Source organism: Barbus barbus (genome assembly GCF_936440315.1).
Source record: "Barbus barbus genome assembly, chromosome: 19".
Lineage (NCBI taxonomy): Eukaryota > Metazoa > Chordata > Actinopteri > Cypriniformes > Cyprinidae > Barbus > Barbus barbus.
Genome location: NC_136747.1, coordinates 23,491,635 through 23,519,108, shown reverse-complemented (window position 1 = coordinate 23,519,108; position 27,474 = coordinate 23,491,635). Strand labels below are relative to the sequence as shown.

At 40.4% G+C, this 27,474-nt stretch overlaps 1 protein-coding gene across 1 annotated transcript; it reads left to right on the top strand.

The window, feature by feature from the left end:
• Positions 1-520: 520 nt before the first annotated feature.
• Positions 521-15,508, top strand: LOC306885819 (uncharacterized protein; the record flags this gene model as incomplete). Its single annotated transcript, XM_079442602.1, has 6 exons — positions 521-887; positions 9,791-9,862; positions 10,120-10,191; positions 10,329-10,483; positions 15,131-15,240; positions 15,334-15,508. The coding sequence occupies 6 exons, from the start codon at positions 521-523 to the stop codon at positions 15,506-15,508; spliced, it is 951 nt and encodes a 316-aa protein (XP_079298728.1).
• Positions 15,509-27,474: the final 11,966 nt, after the last annotated feature.

Below are 27,474 nucleotides of genomic sequence, written 5' to 3'. Positions count from 1 at the left end.
TCCCAGGCCCGACCTGTGGAATCTTCACGTTTGGCCCCTGATGGGAACCAACTGAGGTACACTGGGCTTTCGCCTGCCATTATTGAGACCATTCTGAGTGCTAGAGCTTCCTCCACTAGACAAAGTTATGCCAATAAATGGGGTATTTTTGAAAGGTGGTGTGTTTTACACAATGTAGATCCAGTCAACTGCCAGGTTGCTTCAGTTCTGGACTTCATGCAGGAGAAATTATCAACAGGCACATGCCCTGCTACTCTTAAGGTTTATGTGGCCGCTCTTTCGGCTTGCCACGCCTTGGTAGACGGGGCGCCACTCGGGAGACATCCTCTGCTCTCTCGCTTCCTTCGGGGGGCCAGGCGACTGAGGCCTCCAGTAAAAACCAAGATCCCTTCATGGGACTACAGTTCTCGAGGGTCTGTTTGAAACCCCCTTTGAACCTATAGAATCAGCGTCTGATAAACTTCTGACTCTAAAAATGGTTTTTCTCATGGCAATAACTTCCTTGAAGAGAATTGGGGATATGCAGGCTCTGCCTATCTCTCCATCCTGCTTAAACTTTGCCCCAGGAATGGTGAAAGTTATTTTGCATCCACATCCTGATTACCTGCCTAAGGTTCCATTTTCGGCTGTACATCCGGTCATTCTAGAGGCCTTCTGCCCTCCACCGTTCACAACGCCGGAGCAGGAGAAATCCCATAGACTGTGTCCAGTCCGTGCTCTTCAGGCTTACATCCACCGCACTAGCCAGTTGCATAAGTCAGAGCAACTGTTCGTCTGTTATGGTGGTAGTAACAGAGGAGCAGCTGCCACCAAGCAGACCATGTCTCATTGGGTCAGGGATGCTATTGCTCTTGCTTATGAGGCGCGCGGTCAAGCTTCGCCTATAGGTCTTAGGGCTCACTCCACCAGGGGGGTCGCCTCCTCTAGTGCTTTGGCAAGGGGTGCCCCCTTACAACAGGTTTGTGATGCGGCAGGTTGGTCCTCTCCGCACACATTCATAAGATTTTATAGTTTGGATGTTCATGCCACTCCGGGCTCTCATGTCCTTGAGTCAACGTCACAAGTTAATGTCTGAGGCCTTCTTGCGTTCTTGTGGGCACACCTGCACAACCATGGGGTCCAGACATTTCCAAGCACGGCGGCGTGGGTATTCTCGTTCCCAATGCGCTGAGCAGCGCAGCATCGATTGTAGCTTTCGAAAGGGAACGTTTCCGGTTACTTAACTGTAACCTTGTTCCCTGAGAAAGCAGAACGAGATGCTGCGCTGCTTTGCCGTGCTGAAGATGTCCCAGGACTGCTCTTCAGACAAAATATCCTGATGATGCACCTGTGGCTCATCTATTTATAGCCTCGTGTTGCGGGTGCGCGCCGATGACGTCATCGACCGAGGCTATATTACCTCCGGGTCAATTCTATCGACGTGTTACACACAATATTCACAGCTGGTCAAAGGCGTTCCCAATGCGCTGAGCAGCGCAGCATCTCGTTCCGCTTTCTCAGGGAACAAGGTTACAGTTAAGTAACCGGAAACGTTTTGTTTAACCTCTCTTCTGCAGTTCAGAGTATTTTATGATTGAGAAGTAGAGCGGAAATAGCAGCTTTGGACTTTTGGTATAATGCTCTGTACAGACCCATGTAATCTGACAGAAGATCTGCTTTACTTCAAGGTTGCTTGTAAATGTTTTATTATGATGGTCATGCTGATTAATAAATTTTATTTAGAGGGGAAAAAAAGGTTGTATGGTTTCTAAATTTATTGGCTGCATAGCATGGCCTAGGTGGGTGTAGGATTTCCCGGCCTGAAATTGTGTCCCAGTCCAGCCCTGATTCAACCTCATAACTTCCTGTCTGTATTAATAGGAAAGACACTTTATTTGACTTCCTTATTCTAAACAGTCTCAAGCAGCACTCAAGTCTCATCAGTCCCCTCTTCTGTCAGGCTCATGAAATGGATTCGATCTATGGAAATTCAGGTTTCATACTTTCAACAGTTGATTCAGATGAAAAATGCTCTCAATGCGACGGTAAGGACAGGGATATTATCAGTACTCGTTACAATTTCTATAAAAATTTTGCACTGTAGTAATGATGTATAAGTTTTTCTTCTGTATGTTCATTCAACAATTTCACTTTTGTCCAAAGTGACTTACATTGCATTCAGTGTATACGTTTTACCTGTTCATGCATTCCCTGGGAATTAAACGCTGTCAACACTATATAATTTCACTTTAAAAGACAAACAACAACAACAAAAAACAACAACCATTTCTGAGGATCTACATTGTTTGACGGAAGAATAATGTTATTATTAATATCATTACACTTTATTTGCTCTGTTTTATTTTGTGAAACCTTACTACGTATATGGACTAACCGTTTTATAAATTAAAACAGTTCGCGTTCTACTTCATGTCGTGCCTAACAACGCCCCTTAGCTGTTATAAATTCACTGTAAACCACGGCTTCTTGGGGCTTATTGCTTTATTGAACACCTCAATATTACCTCAATTAATTCAAGGTCGACACAACAGTCTGAAGACTGCTCAAAAAGAGCATAAGAAAATCAGTTTCCTTCAAAAAGATCTCTTCAATATAACAAATAAAATAGTATTAAAATTAAATTGTCAAAGCCTACGTGCATTGTATGTGCTGATTGCAGCTCCATCTCATACATGAAACACCTGCGATTCAACAGCTAGCTGCTAATGCATTCACATTTGCATAAAATAGCCTTGTTGACAAGTTTGGCTGTGTGAATTCACATTTAGATATATTGTATAAATGTGTGAACAGCAAACGGAAAATAAAGTGGGGGGGGGGGGGGGGGGGGGGGGGTTTGCTCTGCTTATGTTCCCACCATTGTCAAGCAAACCTACGCCCTTGGAAGTTTGCCATTTTTGCTTCCTGTGGACAGACTGTCTTCATTTTCTCATGATGCTGAAAAAGTGATATATTTTTTCTCCATGTGTGAAAATTTACTCTTATCTTTTTTATAGTAGTGGTTTTGTATGTTTTATTTCAAACATCCAGTTTGAAGCTCTAAAGTTAGAATATTTTGTTAAAGGGGCTCTTTTACAAAGTCTTGATTTTGTTTTGGGGGTGTACTAGAAAAGTGGTTCAAAAATTGCATTATTTTTCACATAATTTACATTATTACAATACCTTTCTCCCCAGCCTGGCACAAACGCTCAATAGACCCTTTTTTTGTTGACGTCACGATTAGGTCACAGCGCCAGCTGGAGGCAAAACAAAGGGAAAACTAGAGGCGGCCAATTCAAACCAGCATATATTCGTTTACTTAAGGAGCTTAAAATATCGTCGTTGTGATTTTGGGTGCCAGAATCGACATAGCAGGCTCCAATTAGAAATTTTATGGCTTTACCTGCTGCCACTGCCAGACAAAAACCGACGACTGTGGTTAAACGCGATAAAACGAGTGGACTGGACAGAAACAATCGTCAAAAATGCTCGCTTTTGCAGCGCAGACTTCTTACCAGAAAGGTTAAATAAAGTATTGTCTTTTGTTGTTATGAGTGCGTCTAAAGATTTTCCAAAAGGTTTTGTTGAATAAACATGAGCACATAATGCACGTTTAAAAATCAAAACGAGGCGTGGGTGTTTTTATATCACTGTATTTCTGAAGGAACACTGTCTTTAGAAAATGTTTGATGTCATTTTAATTTAATCTTGCATGTTAAATGCCTGATAAAGCAGCTTTTGCTTTGTCTATTGTAAGAATTACAGAAACTCAGACACTTTGAACTCCTGAGATGGACAACACACACACACAGTGCATTAACATACAGACATCTGTCTCCACATCCCACTGAGAGAGAATACAAGAAAATGCCTCTCTCACATATGCATCAGTTCCTTTTCATCCCCTTCCTTCCCCCATCCTTCACTCACTCAGAATGGTCAATAGAAGAATGTAATATTCTACATTAATGCAAGTGTTATTTACAGTCATGTTTGGTATCATTTGAATTGTCTCAGGGCGACTGGTACAATGGTCTCATTCTTGTAAGAAGTAAACTAAAAGGGAATACAGATCCTGAGAGTTCAGAGATATTTTACATACTATAGAGGGTGGGTCAGTTCCCAGTGGTTTTCATGCAAATTACCTTCTGTCCCAAAAAGGTGCTAACTCGGCTTGATCAAAGCAAATCCAAATTGTTAGTTCCTGTCTCGAGTTTGGGGGATGTTTATTCTGGTCTGAAGTACTTAAGGAAATTTGGCAAAAGGATCAGGGCGATTTCTGTAGCCAGAAGCCCGTAGTGTGGTATGTCTGAATACTCACACTATGTATTTCTATAAAGTCAGGTATGCATCCTTTACTCGTAGAATTATCTTTGAGAATTCGATGTTTTGTATTGATATGATTTGATCTCTTTGAATTGCTGTGGAATTGACATAATACATACAATATTTACCTGACTGATAATAAATTGTTACATTTGACCTTATTCTGTTTTACTCTGTAATTATTGACTCTAGTAGATTACGTTGCATCCTTGTTAAAGACATGAGCAACCGAATGAACGAGTAAATATGAAGTCAAGAGTTAACTAGAATAATCAAATATCAGAATAATAAATTAGAAATGGACAAACAATCAATTTGTATTTCAAGTTAAATACGAGGTCAAGCTAAAATGGAGTCAGATTAAATGATAAAATGGAGTCAGATTAGAGTTTAATTTAAATTGAAGAACTTTGCACACTGGAAAGACCGAACACGCAGGAAACCTTCATCCACCACCGGAAACCTTCTTTGGGCCGGATGGGTGGAGCCTTACACTATATATGTTACTGGGGAAACCTGTAGTTCTCCTGCTTTAAAGCGCCTCCTGCTAGCAGAGAATGAATTTGCATTTTGAATAAGTCCGTCCAAGTATTTATTGCTCAGTCCATCTGATTTACGCAGCAAACATATTTAGCTTGCTATCAAAAAATAATCTACTCTAGAGGGACTTAACTGTTGTTACTGATTCTATTTGGATGTCTCCCGGAAGTTAAGTTAGGGCCACAAAAGCGCGCATGTGCAGTAACGTTTGTTTAGGAGTTAATGCTTTAGATTTTTAACACTGTTAACAATGTTTTTAAAATTAAATGGATCAAGCATTGTCTTTGTGAGAATAATTTTCCATGGTTTTCTATCCCCAATATTATTTTTTTAAAATGTGGTGGCCTTCATTTTCTGGGTCATTCCTGATATTCGGTAACATTTTGGCTTCATAATTTTTGGAAAAAAGTTACATGGTTTTCATGTTTTTAGCATTCTACCAAAATAGTGACATGTTTCACTATATGGAACACATACTGATCAAGCTCAGTGACTTAATAAGAATTATAGGTATATTGTTCAGACACTCGCTGTGAATGTATTCCACCCTGTTTGGGACATATACATAGTTACCACAAAAATTTAATAATGTAAATGTTAAACAATAATGAGCAATAATAAGATAGTATATGTCCCTTATGCCATAATGGTATTTTTTTATTCTTGAAACAAAAACAATTATTAATGAATAGAATGTATCTTGATTATTAAGAACAGGTACTTTTTGTGCCCATTTTTGCCAACAGTATGGTAAATAATATAAACATTTTGCTCAAAAACATATATATGCTGGTAATGCTCCTCACCTCACAAAATAAGACAAAGGTATGCCAAACATTTAATGTTGCTTTCAAATTTTTATTTAAAATTACTTGTCAACAGGGTGGAATGGAGCATAACAGGGTGGAATGGAGCATAACAGGGTGGAATGGAGCATAACAGGGTGGAACACCAGTGTTAACAGGTTCTAACAGCAAATTAGCTTTCCGTAATCGTCCTGCATGGTTTGCCATCTGTAATGTGTGGAACTGCACCTGCATAATATTGTTTAAAAACAATACAAAAAATAGCTATGTGAGTATAAATACTATCAAATTCAACATTTATCAGGCTTTAAAAATAACTTTTAATTTAAGTGAACTTAAAACAATCTTCAAATAAACCCATTATAACAATGTTGTATTTATGTGGCCATCCTACCTGTCTAACAGGTACACTCTTAAGAAAAATGGTTCTAAACAATACCAAATTGGGGTTCTTTGGCTTGAAACAATAGCAGAATCCCTTTTTGGTGCTAAATAGAACCCTTTTTTATAAGTTTCCATAAAGAACCGTGCTTTGAAAGTCCTATGTATGACCTGCTGTTATAAATACCCTTTTTAATAACAGTTTATTTTTATTAATCAGTATCTTTATATTATTAATAAAATTTGAAAGTTACAATTTAAATATTTTTATCTAATAAAAGATTTTAAGAAATAAATAATTTACCTGTTAAGAGTATGTTGACAGTCTGTCTTGAGCTACAGAAAACCAGAAATCAGGCTTGGACAGTTACAGATTTGAAAAACAAAAGGCATGAAAAAAGTATAATGCAAAGAACCATGGGATCTTCTTTAAAACAGGTCTATTCATTTATACTCTTATCAGCACGTTGAAGTAGATTTGTCTCTTAGAGAAAATGCGCTGTTAATGCAGCGTTAGAAAACTCGTTTTTTTTACTTTCACTTTCTGTATGACTGAAGTTAAGACGTTCACTGGCATAACTATTGCGCAAAGTTTGCATGTTGCTTGTGTGATATCATTGGCTCACCTTTATGGTTTAAAACAGAAATATTTTGAGCATTGTGACAAACCCCATGCATATGTATCTTAAATGCAGGGAAACATGAAAGATGAATAAATCCATATCAATCGCATACAACGAAAATACAGAATAATTAGAGCAATCATTTACGCACAACGACAGAGCATCCTATCTAGACACATTTTCCCCAGAATGTTCGCGACCCTGTGGTTGGGGACCTCAGCTCTACCAGAGACCTGGAAGCTTAATAGTTCTGCAGAGTATTTTATATATACATATATATGTATATATATATATATATATATATATATATATATATATATATATATATATATATACACTATATTGCCAAAAGTATTGGGTCACCCCCTTCTAATGACCGTTTTTTACTACTTTAGTAATTTCTATGAGTACAAATATTAATGTTTAAGCATATAATGCTATTCTAGGGAATTGTGTGCTTCTAATTTTATAGCAACAGTTTGGACAGGACCCTTTTCTATTCTAACATGGCAGTGTCTCTGTGTATAAGACATGGTTCAGACATGATTGATTCAGTCAGTGTGGAAGAACTTGACTGGTCTGTAGAAAGCCAAGCCCTGATCCCAGCTGAACACCTCTGGTGTGACTTTATATGCAGACCTTAAGCCAAAAACTCATCACCAAACACCAACGACTTGTATATGGGTACAGTCATTTTAGACGCATCCAAAACTGTGGAACAGAGATGGAAATACCGTTTTTAAATATATGAATTATGCTTCCATCTTTGTTGCCACAGTTTTGGAAGTGCCTTCTTCTGTTCTAAAGAAGGGGGTGTCCCAATACTTTTATATACAATATATATATGTATATACACTACCGCTCAAAAGTTTTAGATCAGCAAGGTTTTTTATGTTTTTAAAAGAAGTCTCTTCTGCTCACCAAGGCTTCAGCAAAAACAGTAACATTGTGAAACATTTTTACAATTTAAAATACATTTTAAAATGCAATTTATTTCTGTTGGCAAATCTGAATTTTCAGCATCATTACATTTTAACACTGATCACATGATCCGAAATTATTCTAATATGCTGATTTGCTGCTCAAGAAACATTTATTATATTGGCGCTGTTGGAGTCAGAGAGATCGAGGTTCCCCCGGTAACGCTGTACACAAAGCAGAGCTCCTCCCACAAGCTCACAAACGCTGCTTTATCAGACATTACATGCGAGATGAAATCAAAATAACATCCAATTTTTTTCTGAAAACAGTCGGTTTCCATCAGAAATACAGTGATATAAAAACACCCGCACCGGGGTTCGATTTTGAAACGTACAGTGCTCAACCAAGCTTCCCCCACCTGCCAACCATTCGAATTTCCGTAGGCGGGATTTATTTTTGTGATATCACAAATACAGGAAAACAACTTTGTAGTCCAAACGAGCCGTTCCTTATATTTCTTGAAAAGGGATTTTTTTTTTACGAAATATCTCCCTTTCGAGTGGACTATGAGATTTGTAACTTGATTTGTAAATTGATCTTTTTATGCCCAAACATACACACTACACACTGACTAAAATTTAAAAAGTGAAAAAGCATAATAGGACCCTTTTAAATTATATTCTTCGCACTAAACATTAAGTATTTTTTTCCCATCTTTTCAGTAACAACACTCTAATAAAAATGGTTCCACACAGCACTAAAAGTGGTTCTTGGCTCATAATCATAGGGGAACTACTTTTGAAAGGTGCTATACAGCACCTTTGTCAAATAGCGTTATGTAGAACCATAAGAAGTTCCATGTTGTATTGTATTTCTTCAACAAAAAAATGGTGCTAAACAGCACCAACAGTGGTTCTTTGGCTCATAAAGAACCTTTAAAGGGGCTTAACGGGTTCTTTGTACGACAGTGGTGCTATATAGCACCTTAATCACCCCCAAAGAACCACTGAAGCACCAAGATTTGGTGCTATATAGAACCAAAAGTGGTTCCCCTATGATTACGAGCCAAATAACCTCTTTTAGTGCTGTATAGCACCATTTTCTTTTAGAGTGAATGACTGAAAGCTAGATTTTAACTGAAACTTCAAAACTAAGTTTTCAAGACAAGAATGCAAATCGTAAATTGTTAGGTTGAGGCAAGTTGTCACAAGTTGATGATATTTTTTTAAATATATGTCAGAAGTGAGCAAATAAAGTCAAGAATAGATACAGGCAGTAATGCTGCACTGATTAAGGGTTCAGAAATGATTATTCATCTCATCAAATTTCTACCACAGGTAATACCACCAAAGAGCAAAAAAGTAAGAAGGAAGTTTATCCTCCTAAATGGATCAAAATTATTTTGATTGTTTTTGCTGTCTGCTCCTCTTTGGCTCTTGGGGGTCTCTGTATTCTAGGGATCCTGTGTGAGTATAACCCATATCACATAACACATACAGATTAATTTTGTATTTTGTCTTTACATATGTTTTACTTATGTTTTGTCTTTAATCAGATGTCAGTGTTGCAGTGCAATTGTCTGCCCAGAAAACTAATGGCACAAGTGAGTAAAATATATTTAATGCACGCACAAAGGGCACACAAAGCCATTTTCCTAATCTTTTCTACTGATCTATCCTATAGCATGTGGAATATCACGTGAAATCTTTTGATATCTGTCCATCACTGACTTAGAAAGTTGCAGCAACGTGACTAAGAAAACTACACTTTTTGTATGAACAAGCATGCGGTGACCAAGCTACTGGCGAGATCTAACACTGGCTGCGTGAGACTCTGTGCGACACTAGGTCCCTGATGAACAAATAATACATAACCAATATTTGGGATTAGTTCTTAGTTAGAACCACAGTCTAAATTTAAGGATCTCTTGAAAATTAGTGTCATTAGTCACTAATTAACATGCAGCTACAATACAATTGCAAACTCAATCCTAATAAATTAAGTTTGAACTTCATTTAAACTTAATTAAACTTTACAGAAGTGCAAGTTAAAGATCTACATGCATTATACCTTCTCCTACGCTGCTGAATTCCAACTTTGAGTTATCCTTACACACACAATACAGCAACAAGTTTCTTTAACCGTACAAGGAGAAATGACTATGCGAGTGACTTTGTCTGTTTTTCTTCCATCATTTTCTTATTTCTGTACCAGTCATGGCAATAGAGCTTAAGGAACTTACAGCCAACTACACCAGAGTTAGAGAACATCTCCGCATTAACAACAGTGAGTTATGTTTGTAACAGCTTAAATCAGTTTTGATTAACCACCCTTGTTGTCTTCCTTTCTTCAAAACTGTTTTAGCTAACTACATCAGACTAAATTTCTCTCTCAGACCCAGGCACAGACAAAGTGTTTGAAAATGTCTGTACTTTAATTAACTTCAAGAGTGTCATGGTCTGAAGAATGTAACAATTTCATCTCATCTTCTTTGTTTTTGTTTTTTTGTTTTGTTTTTTTGCTTTTTTGGCCTTGTTATACAGATTACAAAGAGGAGTTTGACGTGCTCCGCGACCAGCATGAGGAGACACTTAGAAAGTTGAACAGATTTAATAGTAAGTCTTATGATTTGAGCCATGTGCAAACTTAAAAGACTTTAAATGCTCACAAATAAGCAGAGTCTCTCTACAATAAAAAGGGAAATAGTGTGAAATAATGAATAATTGATTCCTTTCTACCTCTTTTACTAAAGACAGCACAGGTTGTGCACTTTGTTCTGTCCACTGGATTCATTCTGGTGGAAAGTGTTACTACTTCTCTGCAGTCAAGATGAACTGGACACAGAGTCGAGATCACTGTGTGACTTTGGGAGGACATCTAGTGATTATAAACAGCAAAGCAGAGCAGGTGTGTTTACCAGTTAAACACTTAATTGCTTTGATTTATTACCCCTTTTACTTCTGTAACGTCATGTAACGTCTACAGATCACATTCTGATCGACTGTTGCTGTGTCCTAACCAGACATGATGCGAAGCCAAGTGATGTGATGAAATGTAAAATCTTTTCCATGAATAATCTTGGGTAGCCAACTGATTATGTGCTTTATTTAATGTCATTTTGCATGACCTATAGCCATAATAAAAGTGACCATGGATAATTTACCTCAGATCTTTAAAATAAATCAAACTTGAACTTTGAAACTGAACTCAGTGTAAACAAATGTATTCTTATCTAAGGAATCTTATTGCGTCTTTTCTGGTAGGACACAGTGTAACGATAGTCATTCTTATTATATTAGAATAGGGAAGTCCATGCCACATGACCATAAAGACATGGAGGAACAATATTTTTGGAATCATTTTCAGATCGAATTTTTGCAAATAATGAACGATAAAAACATTTACACCCATTAAGAATCCACCTGGATTATAAGGTGAACGATCACCCGTTATAGTGTGGACTATATTATAATTATTATAGTTATCGTTCTCGGTGTGAACAGCCCTTAAAAATGGCAAGACTGAAAAAAAAATTAATAAGAGACAATAACTCCATTCACACATTAAAGCCAGTAAATTGCTGTAAAAATCACTGGCTAATACACAAATGTGCTGTTCACACAAGCAACTGTATTCCATCTTTTTACCGGTAAAATACCATTCACACATCAGTTCCAAAATACTGGTAAACTCTATGATGTCAATCCTAGGAAATTACCTTTAAATACAGCGCTTTTTTCTTCATCCATCTTTAGTTTCACCATTTATTACATACCTTACGAAAATTTACCATGGTTTTACGCCAAATAAAACCAAAATACATGGTTTTTGCTGTTAAGACATGGTAACCACAAATTAACCATTGTTTTGGTACACTAACGATAGTTTAACGATGGTATTTGTTAGGGATGCACGATATTATCGGACTGATATCGGAATCGGCCGATAATGGATTTAAATATAAATGGGCCATTCTACAGAAACAGACACTTTTCTGTCCCTAAACTTTACAGAAATATTACAATTGAAATACACATTAGGGTTACAATTTTTTTTATATATTTCAAAATGAAACGATATGTTATTTGAACACCTTCCTGAGCCATCAATGTGGCATTTTTTTTTATTAATTATATAGAATTCCAAGTACCACAAAACTGCTTGTCCCCACAGCCATGTACAGAGGGAAAGTGCTTTATTTTGAGGTAAAAAAGAGGATTTTCTACTATTTAAAATACAAAAGTATATTCATAACTATCAACTATATGATGTAAATGGCATAAAAAACCAAATGCCAAATAAATATTATAAAATATAGGCTATAATGAAAATACTGGTCCCCTGGAGTTGTGTCACTGGTGTTACCGCTTAACAAAAGTATTTTATTTTGGAATAAAATAAAAAAAATCACACCGATGACTTCCTCCTTCCTATTTTCTAAAGATCTATGGAAAAAGGCCCATGTTTAGTCCACTGTTTCTTTACAGTTATCTGAAAATTTCTCATTTATCTCATGATTTCATATGAAGCTTTTAGTTGACGTCACTGGTATGATCTATTTATTGTTAGGGAATTGTAAAAAAAAAAATAATAATAATAATAATACAAATGGTTTAAACTAATTAATTTAGTGGGTATACCATGATTGACAGCGTGTGGTTTGATATCTTGCAGCAGAGATTTTGCAAAATGCATTTTTCATGACAATTGTCACTGGTGTTACTGTCACTGGTGTTACCTTCCTTATGGACAATGGTGAAGATCAGTATATCAGGTCTTACGTATGTCACTGGTGTGTGTGCAGTGCAGTGTTACTGTGTTACTGTACTGTTTTTTCTGTCACATTAAATAAATAAAACAGTCTACTTATTTCTTGCATTTTCATGATTTGTCTGTAAATCTGTCTACATGTGCTGAAAAAAAAAAACGAGAAATAATATTTCATGAAAACTTTTAATATTGCTAAAGGTAACACCAGTGACAAAATATGATACATGTGGTCTTGAAATAATTGCACAAAAAAATTCATAAAGTCAAAAGGTAAATAATGTAGTTTGAATGTTAAAAAATAAATACATTTTAAGACATCTTGCCATATCAAAAGTGGACGTTTCTGTAGAATGACCCAAATATCAGCATCGGCCTGACATGAAAAATTAGGCCAATATGTCTTGCCGATAAGAGTAATGAGTTAACTCACATGTGCTCAAAGTGTGCTAGTGATTAGATCACGTCAGCCGTGTGGCTCATTCTTGAAGCAAAGTTTGTCTGAATGACGATTATTGACTGTTTTGGATTGCTGCATTTAATCTGTGAAAGCATCTACAGAATGATGCTGTCGGTGTGTGATAGAGTAAACAGTAATAGCACGTGCAGAGGCATCAGTGACAGCCTCACCTGGGTCCTAATGCCCGTTCTGTTAGGAGTTTTAATCTGTAGGGGAGCGGTTGGCCTACTTTTAATTCAATTCAACTTAAAATAGCCTACACCAGTGGTTCTCCAAGTGTGGTACGCGTACCACTAGTGGTACGTGAGCTTCCTCTAGTGGTACGCAGAGGAATCTCTGAATTAAATATAAATTAGGCCGAGTCTCCACCAAAGCGTTTTTTTTCCCCGAAGCTAGCAATCTTTTTTAATTGTTTTAAACGGGAGCGTCTTTTTCATGCTGAGTAGGGGTAGGAGAAAAAAATCGATTCTCTGATACATCGCGATTCTCTCTTCCACGATTCTGAATCAAGCTTGTTTTTTCCCCCCCGCATATGGCACGTGTGCGCGCTAGAGATGCGGTGGGCTTCATTGAATAGAATTTGCCAGTAAGACACGTGCTTCCACCCGCTGTGTTTTCTTTAGATATGCTTTCATTTATGCCATTTGGAATGCAGTACTATTAGACTTTGGCATGCGCCTTGTGTTTATTTGTCCTGAAGCTCGATTGCGGTTGCGGTTAAATCCACTTGCATTTTCGAATACTTTTATACGAAATTGATGTTGGCTACACACAGTCAGTTGTTTTCAGAGCAGGACAAAACAACTGATATATCAAAATAGATCTGTGCATTAGTCTGAATGCAGCCTGTTAAATCTGCCACTGTCTATGATCTCATCAGTAATAATCAGCATTAATGCTGAGGAAAAAATAAACACCCATTACTATTGTCTGTAAACTCTCGGATACTTGAGGAACACTTATTTTAATGAGTAATTTTTTAAAAAGTAGACTGCTTATATAATAATAAAAAAAAAAAATAAAGTAAATTTTGCAAAACATTTAAGTAAAATTTTATATAAAATTTATATGAAAATGTAGCCGTGTGCAGTTGGCACCCCTAATGCTGAGCACTCCGGCGTTTTTTTCTCGGCGCCGAGAGTTGAAGAATGTTCAACTTTGGGTAAAACTTTAGTGCTCATCATTGTCACTTTTTAGACAGCTAACCAATCACAGTGGAGGAGGGGCGGGACTAATATCGTCACACCCTGCATGTACTACGACTGAACAACAATGGAGAAGTTAATATTGCTTGTCTCTGAGTATTCATTTCTTTACCAGATGGAATTGCCGAATTAAGTACCATATTGTTATGAAAAATGATGCTTGGAGAAACATTTCATTTGCGATGCATCTGCCATATTATTTCAGCGGATATTCCATATCATAGCAACCACAACGTTTAACTGAAAAAAACTAAAATTTCCCTCTCAAGCGCTCACAGCTGGGCATTTTCAGCTGGCTTTGGTGGACACGTGGCCTGATTGTTGTTACTTGCAACTACACATAAACATTTTATTTACCTATTTATTTTTTAATCAAGTACTTTTTTATTTAAAAGTCAAATAAAAACTGTACTGTACTTAAATAATGATTAAATGAAAATCTATTGTAGCAATAAAAACTAAGTTACCGCACTTAAATATTAATATATTAACAAAATATAAAAATATTATATTTATATAATTTTTTTGTAGTTATTTTTAAAGCTTCAATGTACTGTCAAAAAACCTTCATTATTTTTTATTTAATTGTAATAAATAGGTTATTGTTAAAAACTAACCAAAATTAAACATATTTTGCTTATAATTTCTGCACAAGAGAGACTTGGTGTTGTTTCCAAACAAAAGGAAATATATCAGTATCGGCATCGGTTTTGGCCAAAATTAGTTGAAAAATACCGTCATATCGGATATTGGCAAAAATATAATCCCGAGTATTTGTAGTAAAACTGTTTTTTTAATGTTTTTTCAAATTGTATTAATCTACCAAAAAACATGGTAACTACAATTTTACTATAATAAAACCAACGTTAATTTTCACAAGGGATAATAAAATCTTAGGAACACGTAAGAATGTAAATAAATAACTGACCGTAAACCAATTGTTTATTTTCCTAAAGATTACTAACAATTATTTATTTAGCATAACATGTCTTGATGAATTATTCTCAATAAAGCCAATAAATAGTGCATTTCGATTTTAATTTTGACTCTAAATATTAGGTTATTTATTTATTTGGTTTGAAACTTATGTGCATTATATATTAAATACTTTTTTTCCATCAGGATTTTGTTGCCTCAAAAGTTAAAGGGACTCACTGGATTGGTCTTAATGATTTGGACACCGAGGGTCACTGGGTTTGGGTGAATAACCAGCCACTTAACAATTCATTAGAGTAAGATCTTCATTAATCTTTACAACTCAACCTGCATTAAACTTAACAATATATGAAGGTAATTAACAGGGTGTTTTTCTTTTCTTTTTGCAGATTCTGGATGAAACGAGAGAATGGAAACAATGAGCCTGATAACTGGACTAAAGATTACCCACCCGGTGAAGACTGCACTTGTCTGGGTCACTCATTGGGGGCAACTGAATTTTGGATAGATGCTTTTTGTTTTGAAGAGAAAAGATTTGTGTGTGAAGCTGCTGCAGCTGTTTAATTCAATACTCTTAAATACTTCACACAAAAGTTAACATTCTGTCAAACATGCATTTTCATGTCTTCCAAACTTGCCTTGACAATTTCTCAATATTTGACTTTATAGCATGCTGTATAAAATTGCCACAAGATTCTGAGACCCCTGATCTTAATCTAATATAATAAATTGAGAGGTGCTGAAATCGCGTTTGGTCTCGTACTGTATCGTGTATCTTGTCAGTGTGTGCACTTGCTTGGCCATTTTTAGTTGATAAACAGGAAAGTGGGTTCAAGCGCCAGCAGAAGGCAGTATAATGAAATAGTCTTTAAGAGAAGCAGTCTATCAGCGGAAGTTTAAAATCAGCTCGTATGTGTATTTACATACGATTTACATGTATTTACATACGGGGAAGTCGTGGCCTAATGGTTAGAGAGTCGGCCTTGTAATCCGAGGGTTGCGGGTTCGAGTCTCCGGCCGGCAGGAATTGTAGGTGGGGGGAGTGAATGTCCAGCGCTCTCTCCACCCTCAATACCACGACTGAGGTGCCCTTGAGCAAGGCACCGAACCCCCAACTGCTCCCCGGGCGCTGCAGCATAAAATGGCTGCCCACTGCTCCGGGTGTATGTTCACGGTGTGTGTGTGTTCACTGCTGTGTGTGTGCACGTTGGATGGGTTAAATGCAGAGCACGAATTCCGAGTATGGTCACCATACTTGGCTGAATGTCACTTCACTTCACTTACTCAGTGTTTAGCGCATTTGCCGTTGCTAGGAAACGCTTATTTTTGCTTACTGTGTTGAGAGGTGCTGAAATCGCATTTGGTCTCGTATTGTATTGCGTATCTTGTCAGTGTGTGCACTTACTTGGCCATTTTTAGTTGATAAACAGGAAAGTGGGTCCAGCTGAATTGAAATGGTGATTTGTTGGATTGGTATAAAAAAGGTTATTATACCGTGGCAGCGGTCGCGGCAGTCGTCGTGTGAAGCCCTCTTAGAGTGAAGACCGAAGAGTGTAAAGACCATCAACTCTACCGTGTGACTCCACCGGGCAGGGACACCAGCAAGGGATAGAAGTATCGCTTTTTATTTTAGTTTATTAATTTATATATTTATTATTGAAATGTTGTTATATGCATGTGTCAATTTTATTTAATTTCTTTATTTTCTTAAATATGTGGGTATATAGTATTTATAGAGTTGTAACTTTTAGTTTTAGTTACTTTTTCTTATTTGTAAGTCGCTTTGGACAAAAGCGTCTGCTAAAGGGCAAAAGTAAGTAAGTAAGTAAAACGAAAGAACAATGTAGACGAGGATAAACCCAAACTAAAGTCTTTAATAAATAATCCAAATCGGGGTAACACAAGACAGGCAGACTCACAGAAACACAACATCAACGTTAAAACCGGACGCTGGATAATGGAAAACACAGGGCTTTTAAACACAGGGAATGTAATCAGGGAGAACTGAAACAGGTGGGACTGAATTAACTAAACAAGAACAGGAAAAGGAACAAAACCAAATATGGGCATTCATGTGGAGCACATGAGACAGAAAACCACAAGACACCACAAACACAAGCCTGACTCCCATAACTCTGCCATCCCGGAAGCCGCGTCCCACGCCTTAACAACATCCAACGGGGAGGGGGGTTGGTTGCTCTGGAGGATACACGGGAATGGCCGGGCTCCAGAGCGGCACCCGTTCTGGGAGGCCATGGCGGAGCATCGAGCTCGGGAGGCCATGGTGGAGTATGCAGTCCGGGAAGCCATGGCAGAGCAGGGAGCTCAGGAGGCTATGGCAGAGCATGCAGTCTGGGAAGCTAGGGCGGAGCTGGGATAAACAGTCTGGGGAGCCCTGGCAGGCCAGCCTCCATGACCTTGGTCTCAACCCTCGGCCCAGCCCCTACGGCCAGATCCCATTAGCCCCCCAAAAAAACAACTTGGGGACAATCTCGGGTCTAGAGGCTCCCTGGGCTGGATTCAGGGACTGGAGCTCTCTCAGGGCCGGATACGGGGACTGATGCCCTCCATGGGCTATGCACAAGAACAGGAGCCCTCTCTGGGCTAGGCTCGGAATCTGAGGCCCTCTCTGGCCGGACATGAGACCAACAGCCCTCCTTGGGCTGAATTTGGTGACAGGGGCCCTCTCAGGGGTGAACTCACAAACCGCTTTCATCGAGGCAACAAGAGAAGCAAGCAGCTTGGGAATGGCCTCCGTGGCCATGACAGGAGAAGCAGCCTGCTTCTGAAGACCCCCCTGTTGACCCCCAAGACAAAACCGACAAGACAGACTAGATTTGTTCCTGTGGACAATACTTCAGGGGACATGACTTGACTCTCGTCAGGGACTGGAGCCTGCACTGGCCTCTGGTCAGGGGCTTGGAGCGAACTCTGGGGCTGGAGCCGACACTGAAGCCAACTCTGGGACTGGAGCCAACACGGGAGCGAACTGCGGGGCAGGAGCCTACATGGGAGCGAACTCCGGGTCAGAAGTGAGCTGCGGCCAGCGGGCTTGACTTCGGAGCGCCCAGCGGGTTTGAGGGAGCGGCAGCCTGCAAACTTGACAAACTTGAGAAAAGAAAAAAAAAACTTTCAAAACCAGGAAAACAAAACGAGGAGAAGGGGCACCGCTTACTGCAGGGGTCACCAACGTGGTGCCCGCGAGCACCTGGTAGCCCGCATGGAGTCTCTGAGTCGCCTGCCAGCCTGAATTAGCACCGGACGATAAACGAGATCATATCGAGATTATGATAAAAATTATGTTAATAATGATGATAAACTGGACATTTTTACTCAATATGGATTAATGTAACATCATATCACACAACATAAATGAATGCATGTAGCTAATAAGTCTGCATGTTCTGTGTGTCTCTGTGGAATTCAGTTGTGAACAAAATTAGGTTTACCTTCATTGTCAAGGTCTAACAAACGTGGAAAGCATTTTCTTCCCCATTATTGGTTAATTAATATCATGATAAATATTTTATTACATGGAAAAAAATTATTGTGATAGCCTATTTTTATACATTTCTGGAAATATTTTCCTGGATTGATAAAAACATTGAAAATGCTTGTGAGAAAACAGTAATGTCATGTATGTATGTACAGTCAGGTCCATAAATATTGGGACATCGACACAATTCTAACATTTTTGGCTCTATACACCACCACAATGGATTTCAAATGAAACGAACAAGATGTGCTTTAACTGCAGACTTTCAGCTTGAGCTTTGAGGGTATTTACATCAAAATCAGGTGAACGGTGTAGGAATTACAACAGTTTTCATATGTGCCTCCCACTTGTTAAGGGACCAAAAGTAATGGGACAATTCGCTTCTCAGCTGTTCCATGGCCAGGTGTGTGTTATTCCCTCATTATCCCAATTACAATGAGCAGATAAAAGGTCCAGAGTTAATTTCAAATGTGCTATTTACATTTGGAATCTGTTGCTGTCAACTGTCAAGATGAGATCCAAAGAGCTGTCACTATCAGTGAAGCAAGCCATCATTAGGCTGAAAAAACAAAACAAACCCATCAGAGAGATAGCAAAAACATTAGGCGTGGCCAAAACAACTGTTTTGGAACATTCTTAAAAAGAAGGAACGCACCGGTGAGCTCAGCAACACCAAAAGACCCGGAAGACCACGGAAAACAACTGTGGTGGATGACAGAAGAATTCTTTCCCTGGTGAAGAAAACACCCTTCACAACAGTTGGCCAGATCAAGAACACTCTCCAGTAGGTAGGTGTATGTGTGTCAAAGTCAACAATCAAGAGAAGACAGAGTGAATACAGAGGGAATACAGAGTGAATACAGAGGGTTCACCACACCAGAGTGAATACAGAGGGTTCACCACAAGATGTAAAGCCTCAAAAACAAGAAGGCCAGATTAGAGTTTGCCAAACGACATCTAAAAAAGCCTTCGCAGTTCTGGAACAACATCCTATGGACAGATGAGACCAAGATCAACTTGTACCAGACTCATGATCCTAAGCATACCACCTCATCAGTGAAGCATGGTGGTGGTAGTGTCATGGCGTGGTCATGTATGGCTGCCAGTGGAACTGGTTCTCTTGTATTTATTGATGATGTGACTGCTGACAAAAGCAGCAGGATGAATTCTGAAGTGTTTCGGGCAATATTATCTGCTCATATTCAGCCAAATGCTTCGGAACTCACTGGACGGTGCTTCACAGTGCAGATGGGCAATGACCCAAAGCATACTGCAAAAGCAACCAAAGAGTTTTTGAAGGGAAATAAGTGGACTGTTATGCAATGGCCAAGTCAATCACCTGACCTGAATCCGATTGAGCATGCATTTCACTTGCTGAAGACAAAACTGAAGGGAAAATGCCCCAAGAACAAGCAGGAACTGAAGACGGTTGCAGTAGAGGCCTGGCAGAGCATCACCAGGGATGAAACCCAGCGTCTGGTGATGTCTATGCGTTCCAGACTTCAGGCTGTAATTGACTGCAAAGGATTTGCAACCAGGTATTAAAAAGTGAAAGTTTGATTTATGATTATTATTCTGTCCCATTAATTTTGGTCCCTTAACAAGATAGTCTTTATCAAAAGAATTTATCAAAGACTCTTCCACGCCCCCCTAAAACGGCTCTTTCAAACACGCCCCCACATCTTGACGTCAAGATGTGGAAATATTTGCATAATGCAGCCCAAATGTTCACGCAAAGAAAGAAGGAATGCTTTCAGTAACCGCAGTAGTGTTGAAGCAGCCATGACAGGGAGACGCTGTGTGTTTCTAGGCGAAAGCAAAAGATCTGTATGTGTCATCTTTATGTGGCCTTCCGAAAGATGCATTTAGGAATCATTAAGATTACTTACAACAGAACAGCAATGCATTTTATGGACGACTGTTTCGTGAACCTAGGAGGTAATTCTAACTTTGCAATGACAATCTGGCGCTTCTGAATCAGCGACTGTATGTTTTGTTATTAGTTTAAGTATTTGCTATTGACTGTTTAAATGCAGAATTTTGTGTGTTCGACTTGGTTCCCCTCTCGGGCTTGAACTGATGGTAAAACTAAGGACAGTATTAACTGTCTTTATTATATTTTTGAAAGCATAAAGCTTGTGATTCTTCTTCTTCTTCTTCTATTCATCATTATTTACAGGCCTCCAAAATATTCTCCAGCCTTTGTTGATGAGTTCACTGAACTGTTATCAATGATTTCCTCAGAGTTTGACTGTTTGCTATTGCAGGGGATTTTAATATTCACATAGATAATGCAGAAATCAAAACTACTAAAGAAATTATAACTGTTTTAAACACCTTTGACCTGATTCAGCAAGTGCACGGACCCACACACAATCGTGGACACACTCTAGATTTACTCATCGGTAGAGGTCTAAACATCTCATCCATTGTAATTAAGGATGTAGCACCTGATCTGATCACTTCTGTGTTTTCTTTGATATATTGATCTCAGTCACCACTGAATCTAGATCTGTCTCTATCAGAAAGAGATGCATTAACGAGAACACTAGTGCGCTATTTATGAAGGCAATATCATTAACACCAAGCATTTCTGCAGACCCTGTTGATCTTCTCCTGGAGTCATTTAACTCAGAAGTTAAGAATGTTATTGATGATATTGCTCCGATAAAGGTCAGCAAGAAGACTGGCAGACAAAAATCAGTTTGGAGAAAATCAACAGCAGTTCAGAGCATGAAAAGACAATGCAGAAAAGCTGAGCGGATATAGCGGAAGACGAAACTCGAAATCCACTATAGCATCTATAAAGACAGCCTTCATGCTTTCAATGTGGAACTAGCCACAGCTAGACAGACTTTCTTTTCAAACCTTATAAACAGTAACTTAAACAACACTCGCACTCTTTTTGCGACTGTTGAGAGACTGACAAACCCCCCAAGTCAGATTCCCAGTGAAATGCTCTCCGACAGCAAATGCAATGAGTTTGCTTCCTTCTTTTCTGAGAAGATCAATAATATCAGAAAGGAGATTGGCACATCCTCAAGTTATGCAGAGGTCACACAGATTTGACCGCAATTTCAAAAAGAAGTGACTATGTGTGTTTTTAAAAAAATTGATAACAAAATTTTGGAAGAAATAGTACAGCACTTTAAATCTTCAACCTGCTATCTTGACACACTTCCCACATCCTTTTTCAAAAATGTGCTTAACTGTTTAGAAGCTGATCTCTTAGAAGTAGTGAACGCCTCACTTCTTTCTGGGACTTTTCCAAACTCCCTTAAAACTGCAGTTGTTAAGCCCTTTCTGAAAAAGTGCAATCTTGATAACACCATGTTGAGCAACTATAGACCCATATCAAATCTTCCTTTCATAGGTAAGATTATTGAAAAGGTAGTTTTTAAATCAGCTGAACAACTACTTAAACTCAAATGGATACCTGGACAATTTTCAATCTGGTTTCCGAGCACATCACAGCACAGAGACAGCACTCATTAAGATAATAAATGATATTCACTTCAATTCTGATTCTGGCAAAATATCAGTGCTGGTACTACTAGATCTTAGTGCTGCGTTTGACATTGTCGATCATAACATACTTCTAGAGAGACTGGATAACTGGGTCGGGCTTTCTGGGATGGCACTCAAATGGTTCAGGTCATACTTAGAAGGGAGAGGTTATTATGTGAGTATAGGAGAGCATAAGTCTAAGTGGACGGCCATGACATGTGGAGTCCCACAAGGCTCAATTCTTGCACCGCTCTTGTTTAGCCTGTATATGCTCCCACTAAGTCAGATAATGAGGAAGAACCAAATTGCCTATGACAGCTATGCAGATGATACCCAGATTTACCTAGCCTTATCTCCAAATGACTACAGCCCCCATTGACTCCCTCTGCCAATGCATTGATGAAATGAACAGTTGGATGTGCCAGAACTTTCTTGTGCAAACTTAACTGTGCATTAGTTGAATGAACATTGTGCTAATGAATTTTAAGTATAATAATTTTCTTAAAATTTTTCTTTAATTTCCTTTATGTCCTGGCGGATCTCAGACAGGGGGAGAGATCCGTCTCTGACTTTTCCATTGAGTTCCAGACCTTGGCGGCAGAGTGTCAGTGGAACGTGGAGGCGCAGTGGGACATGTTCCTGCATGGGCTGGTTGATCGCGTCCAGAACGAGATCTACGCCCTGGATCTACCCGCTACCCTCAACGGACTCATCGACCTGGCACTGCGGGTAGACGCTCGACTCTCCCGAGCCGAACGGTGGAGGTTACCCATTCGGCTTCCCCCTGCGGAGACATCTACAGCTCGAGCCAGCGGTGGGGACGCGGTCAGCCCCGTCTACGATCCCGAGCCCATGCAGGTCGGGCGAGCTTGGCTTTCGCGGGAGGAGAAGGAGAGGTGGAGATCCCAGGGCCTGCGTCTGTACTGTGGGGCGGCAGGGCACTTCGCCTACAGTTGCCCGGTAAAAGGGCCAGCCCGGCAGTAAGTTTGAGGCTACTGTCGGGTGGGATCTCCGCTGATAAGACCTCACCCAGATCGACCTCCACACTCCTCCCGGTGAGACTTAGATGGTCAGACTGCACTCACGACTGCTCTGCACTACTGGACTCAGGGGCCGAAGGTAATTTTATGGACCATTCCTTTGCACGCCGGACTCAAGTCACACTTCAGCCCCTCACTCACACCATCGCTGTCCATGCCCTCAATGGTCAAACTTTGCCCACCATCTCATTCATCACTGAACCCATCACACTCATTGTATCTGGCAACCACACCGAAACCATTTCATTTTACATTCTGGACTCCCCCCTGGCACCCATTGTCTTAGGACACCCCTGGCTCATTGAACACAACCCCCGGATTGACTGGCAGCTTAAGACCATATCAGAATGGAGCAATTAATGTCATGAGTCTTGTCTTGTGTCTGCTTGTCCGTCTGTCTCTGTTTCTGTGTTTCAGGAGAAGGCAGTGGATTTGTCTAACGTGCCCACGGAGTATCTAGACCTGAAGGAGGTGTTCAGTAAGTCTTGTGCTGCTTCTCTCCCTCTTCATCGTCCCTATGACTGTGCAATAGAGTTACTGCCAGGTACGTCTCCGCCCAAGGGCAAGTTATATTCACTTTCAGTTCCAGAAAGGGAGGCCATGGAGAAATATATTTCTGATTCTCTAGCAGCGGGGTTCATTCAACCCTCCTCTTCTCCAGCGGGGGCGGGGTTCTTTTTTGTGGGGAAGAAGGACGGATCTCTGCGACCTTGTATTGACTACCGAGGGCTGAATAATATCACGGTAAAGAATACTTATCCTTTGCCGTTGATATCTTCAGCTTTCGAGAGGTTGCAGGGAGCGTCGGTCTTCACTAAATTGGACTTAAGAAACGCTTATCATTTGGTCCGCATTAGGAGGGGAGATGAATGGAAGACTGCTTTTAACACCCCCAGGGGGCACTTTGAATACTTGGTCATGCCCTTCGGTTTGTCCAACTCCCCAGGGGTCTTCCAGGCACTCGTCAACGACGTGCTGCGAGATATGGTCGATCGATTCATATATGTCTACCTGGATGACATATTGATTTTTTCATTATCTCTCCAGGAGCATGTGCAGCATGTTTGACGAGTGCTTCAGAGGCTGCTAGAGAATGGGCTTTTTGTCAAGGCGGAGAAATGTGATTTTGATGCACAGTCTGTTCCTTTTCTAGGGTACATTGTGTCGGCTGAGGGAATGCGCATGGATCCTGAAGGTTATGGCTGTGGTGGATTGGCCAACTCCAGATTCCCGTAAGGCCCTACAGAGGTTTCTGGGGTTTGCCAATTTCTACCGGCGTTTTATTCGCAACTTCAGCCAACTAGCCTCTCCTCTGACCGCCTTGACCTCCCCCAGAACGTCTATCGCCTGCCGAAAGTAACTATGATATTGGTAACCGAGAGTTGTTGGCAGTCAAGTTAGCATTGGAGGATTGGCGCCACTGGTTAGAAGGGTCGGGGGTACCTTTTATCGTATGGACCGATCATAAGAACTTGGAATATATCAGAACTGCTAAAAGATTGAACTCCAGGCAGGCTCGGTGGGCACTTTTTTTCCGACGTTTTGACTTTACTCTTTCGTATTGCCCGAGTTCCAAAAACATCAAACCCGATTCTTTATCGTGCATTTTTGACCGTTCCGATCGCCCGTCCACTCCCGAGTGCATTTTTTCGGAGACACTTATTGTCGCCACACTCACATGGGAGGTCGAATCGAAGGTTAAAACAGCCTTACAAGGGGTAACGCCTCCGGTCGGTTGCCCACCGAACCGTTTATTTGTGCCAGAGGGATTATGGTCCGACGTCATTCAGTGGGGGCATTGTTCCAATGTGGCTTGTCATCCAGGAGTCAGTCGCACCACACATTTGGTCAAGCAACGATTTTGGTGGCCTCGTATGGCTCGCGACGTTCACAATTTTGTTTTGGCTTGCTCAGTTTGTGCCACTGGTAAGACTTCTAATAGACCCCCGGATGGGCTCCTTCAACCGCTGCCGATCCCTTCGAGACCCTGGTCCCATATCGCACTAGATTTTGTCACCGCCCTCCCATCCTCCCAGGGTAACACAGTAGTTTTGACCGTGGTGGACCGGTTCTCGAAGGCGGTCCATTTTATTCCCTTGCCCAAATTACTCTCAGCCAAGGAGACAGCGGTTACAGTCGTTGACCATGTCTTTCGGTTACATGGCCTCCCGACGGATGTGGTTTCCGACAGGGGACCCCAATTCGTGTCCAAATTTTGGCTAGAATTTTGCAAATTATTGGGGGCGACTGTTAGTCTGTCATCTGGGCTTCACCCTCAGAGCAATGGTCAAACTGAGAGAGCCAACCAGGATTTGGAGAGAACGTTGCGATGTATGGTTGCCAAGAATCCTTCCTCGTGGAGCCAACAACTTTCTATGGTGGAGTACGCCCACAATTCGTTACCAGTATCATCCACGGGCCTATCCCCATTTGAATGTAGTATAGGTTACCAGCCACCAATTTTTCCTAGTCTGGAATCCGAGGTCGCGGTCCCCTCCGCTCACGCCTTTGTCCAGAGGTGTCATCGCACCTGGACTAGAGCCCGCGAGACTCTAGTCCAGGTGGGAGCGCGCACCAAGGCCAGGGCCGATCGCCACCGGTCTAGGCCTCCCGTATACATCGTTGGTTCCAAAGTGTGGCTTTCTACTAAGAACATTCCTCTCCGATCCGTGTCTAATAAGCTTGCTCCGAAATTCATTGGCCCGTTCCCTGTCACCAAAATCATTAGTCCGGTGGCAGTCCGCCTCAGACTTCCTCCAGTGTACAGGAGAATCCATCCCGTGTTCCATGTATCCAAAATCAAACCCATTTTTTTTGCACGCATTAATCCGCCAGCCCCGGTTCCTGCACCGCCGCGACTCGTAGATGGGGAACCCACTTATTCGGTCAATCGTATTCTGGACTCAAGACGCGGACTCAAGACGCGGATTCCAGTATTTGGTGGACTGGGAAGGTTACGGTCCGGAGGAGAGAAGTTGGGTACCTGCTAGAGACATACTGGATCACTCCCTTATTGATGATTACAATCGACAGGTAAGGGAGTCTGGGAACGCCAGGAGGCGTTCCTAGGAGAGGGGGTACTGTCACGGTTTATGAATCCACTGTGTTCTTCATGTCACGTGTACTTGTGTAGGTCTGTGTGTTACATGTCTCCTTGTGTTTCTGGTATTTGTCATTGTTCTGATTTGGTTTCTCCCATTGTCTCCCCCCATCGATCTGTCTGATTTGGTTTAGCCCTCGTTATTTTGTATCCCCGTCACCTGTTCTCATTACCCTCTCCAGCTGCTGCTCATCTTCTCTTGGCTACTTAAACTCACTGCAATCTCTCCTGTTTGTCAGATCGTTGTTTGATGTCAGTGGATTGTTTCATCGTGTGTTCGTCCTTGGAAACTCTGGTTTGTCTTTTCTTGGTTATCGTGTCTTTGGATGTTCTACTTTGGATCACTCTTCACCATTCATCACCACGCTGACCATCAAAGTCTCTGCACCACCTACCCATCCGAGAGACTTCATTCATCCTTTCTGTTCATTTCTGCCATTTCACCGTCTGTCAATAAACTGGTTACTTGCATCTTTGTTTCCATCATCCTTGTGTTTCATAACAGTTTGAGCAGAGCAATTTCCCACTTCAGCCAAAGTATTCCCAGGCCATTCTTGCATTTTTATCTCTCTCTGAATCTGCTTGTTTTGTTTTGTTTTTCAAATCCTGCACTATGCTCACCTCCGCAATTACAGCATTTTGCCTTCGCTCCTTCGCCACATTTACGGTATGCATGATCACCCCCACATCTTGCACAACGTTGATTTTCTCTGCAAACTGCACTAACATGTCCATATTTCTGACACTTAAAGCATCTGGAGTGGAGGAAGTACGTATGGTCTTACTGGGTAACTTATTTAGCCTATTTTTACCCTCTCTGGCATTCTTTCTTCATCAAACTGGAGCATTACCGATAGACTGTCCAACTTTTCTTTATTTTTCATATATTGTAGCAATTTTGCTCCAATCACCTTCCCGCCTTCAACGCAACTTTTAATTTTATCAGCATGTACATCAGTAGGAATTCCAGTTATTACGCCTCTAACCCAAGGCTTCATCTTCATCAATGTGCATGATACCGAATAACCAAGCACCGCATTTATACTTAGTGCCTTCTTTTGTTGTTTTTCATCCTTACACATGATAATTAAGTTTCCATCTCTCAGAGTCTTTGTACTATTTATTTCTCCTAAAGCTTTATTCAGAGATTTAGTCAGTTTAATTGGGTTTATCGTCATGCCAGGCTCTGCAAATTTCATCATTACTTTATATTCTTCTGTATTTTTCCAACTCACGTGGTCATTCTTTCCACTATCCGTAAATGATCCTTGACTATTAGTTACTACCCTCCTGCACTCCCGCTACACAAATCATCTTCCATTTCCGGATCACTAGCAGAGCTACCGTCAGAGCTTGAGTTGCCACCCGCCCTACTCCGCCTCTCTCA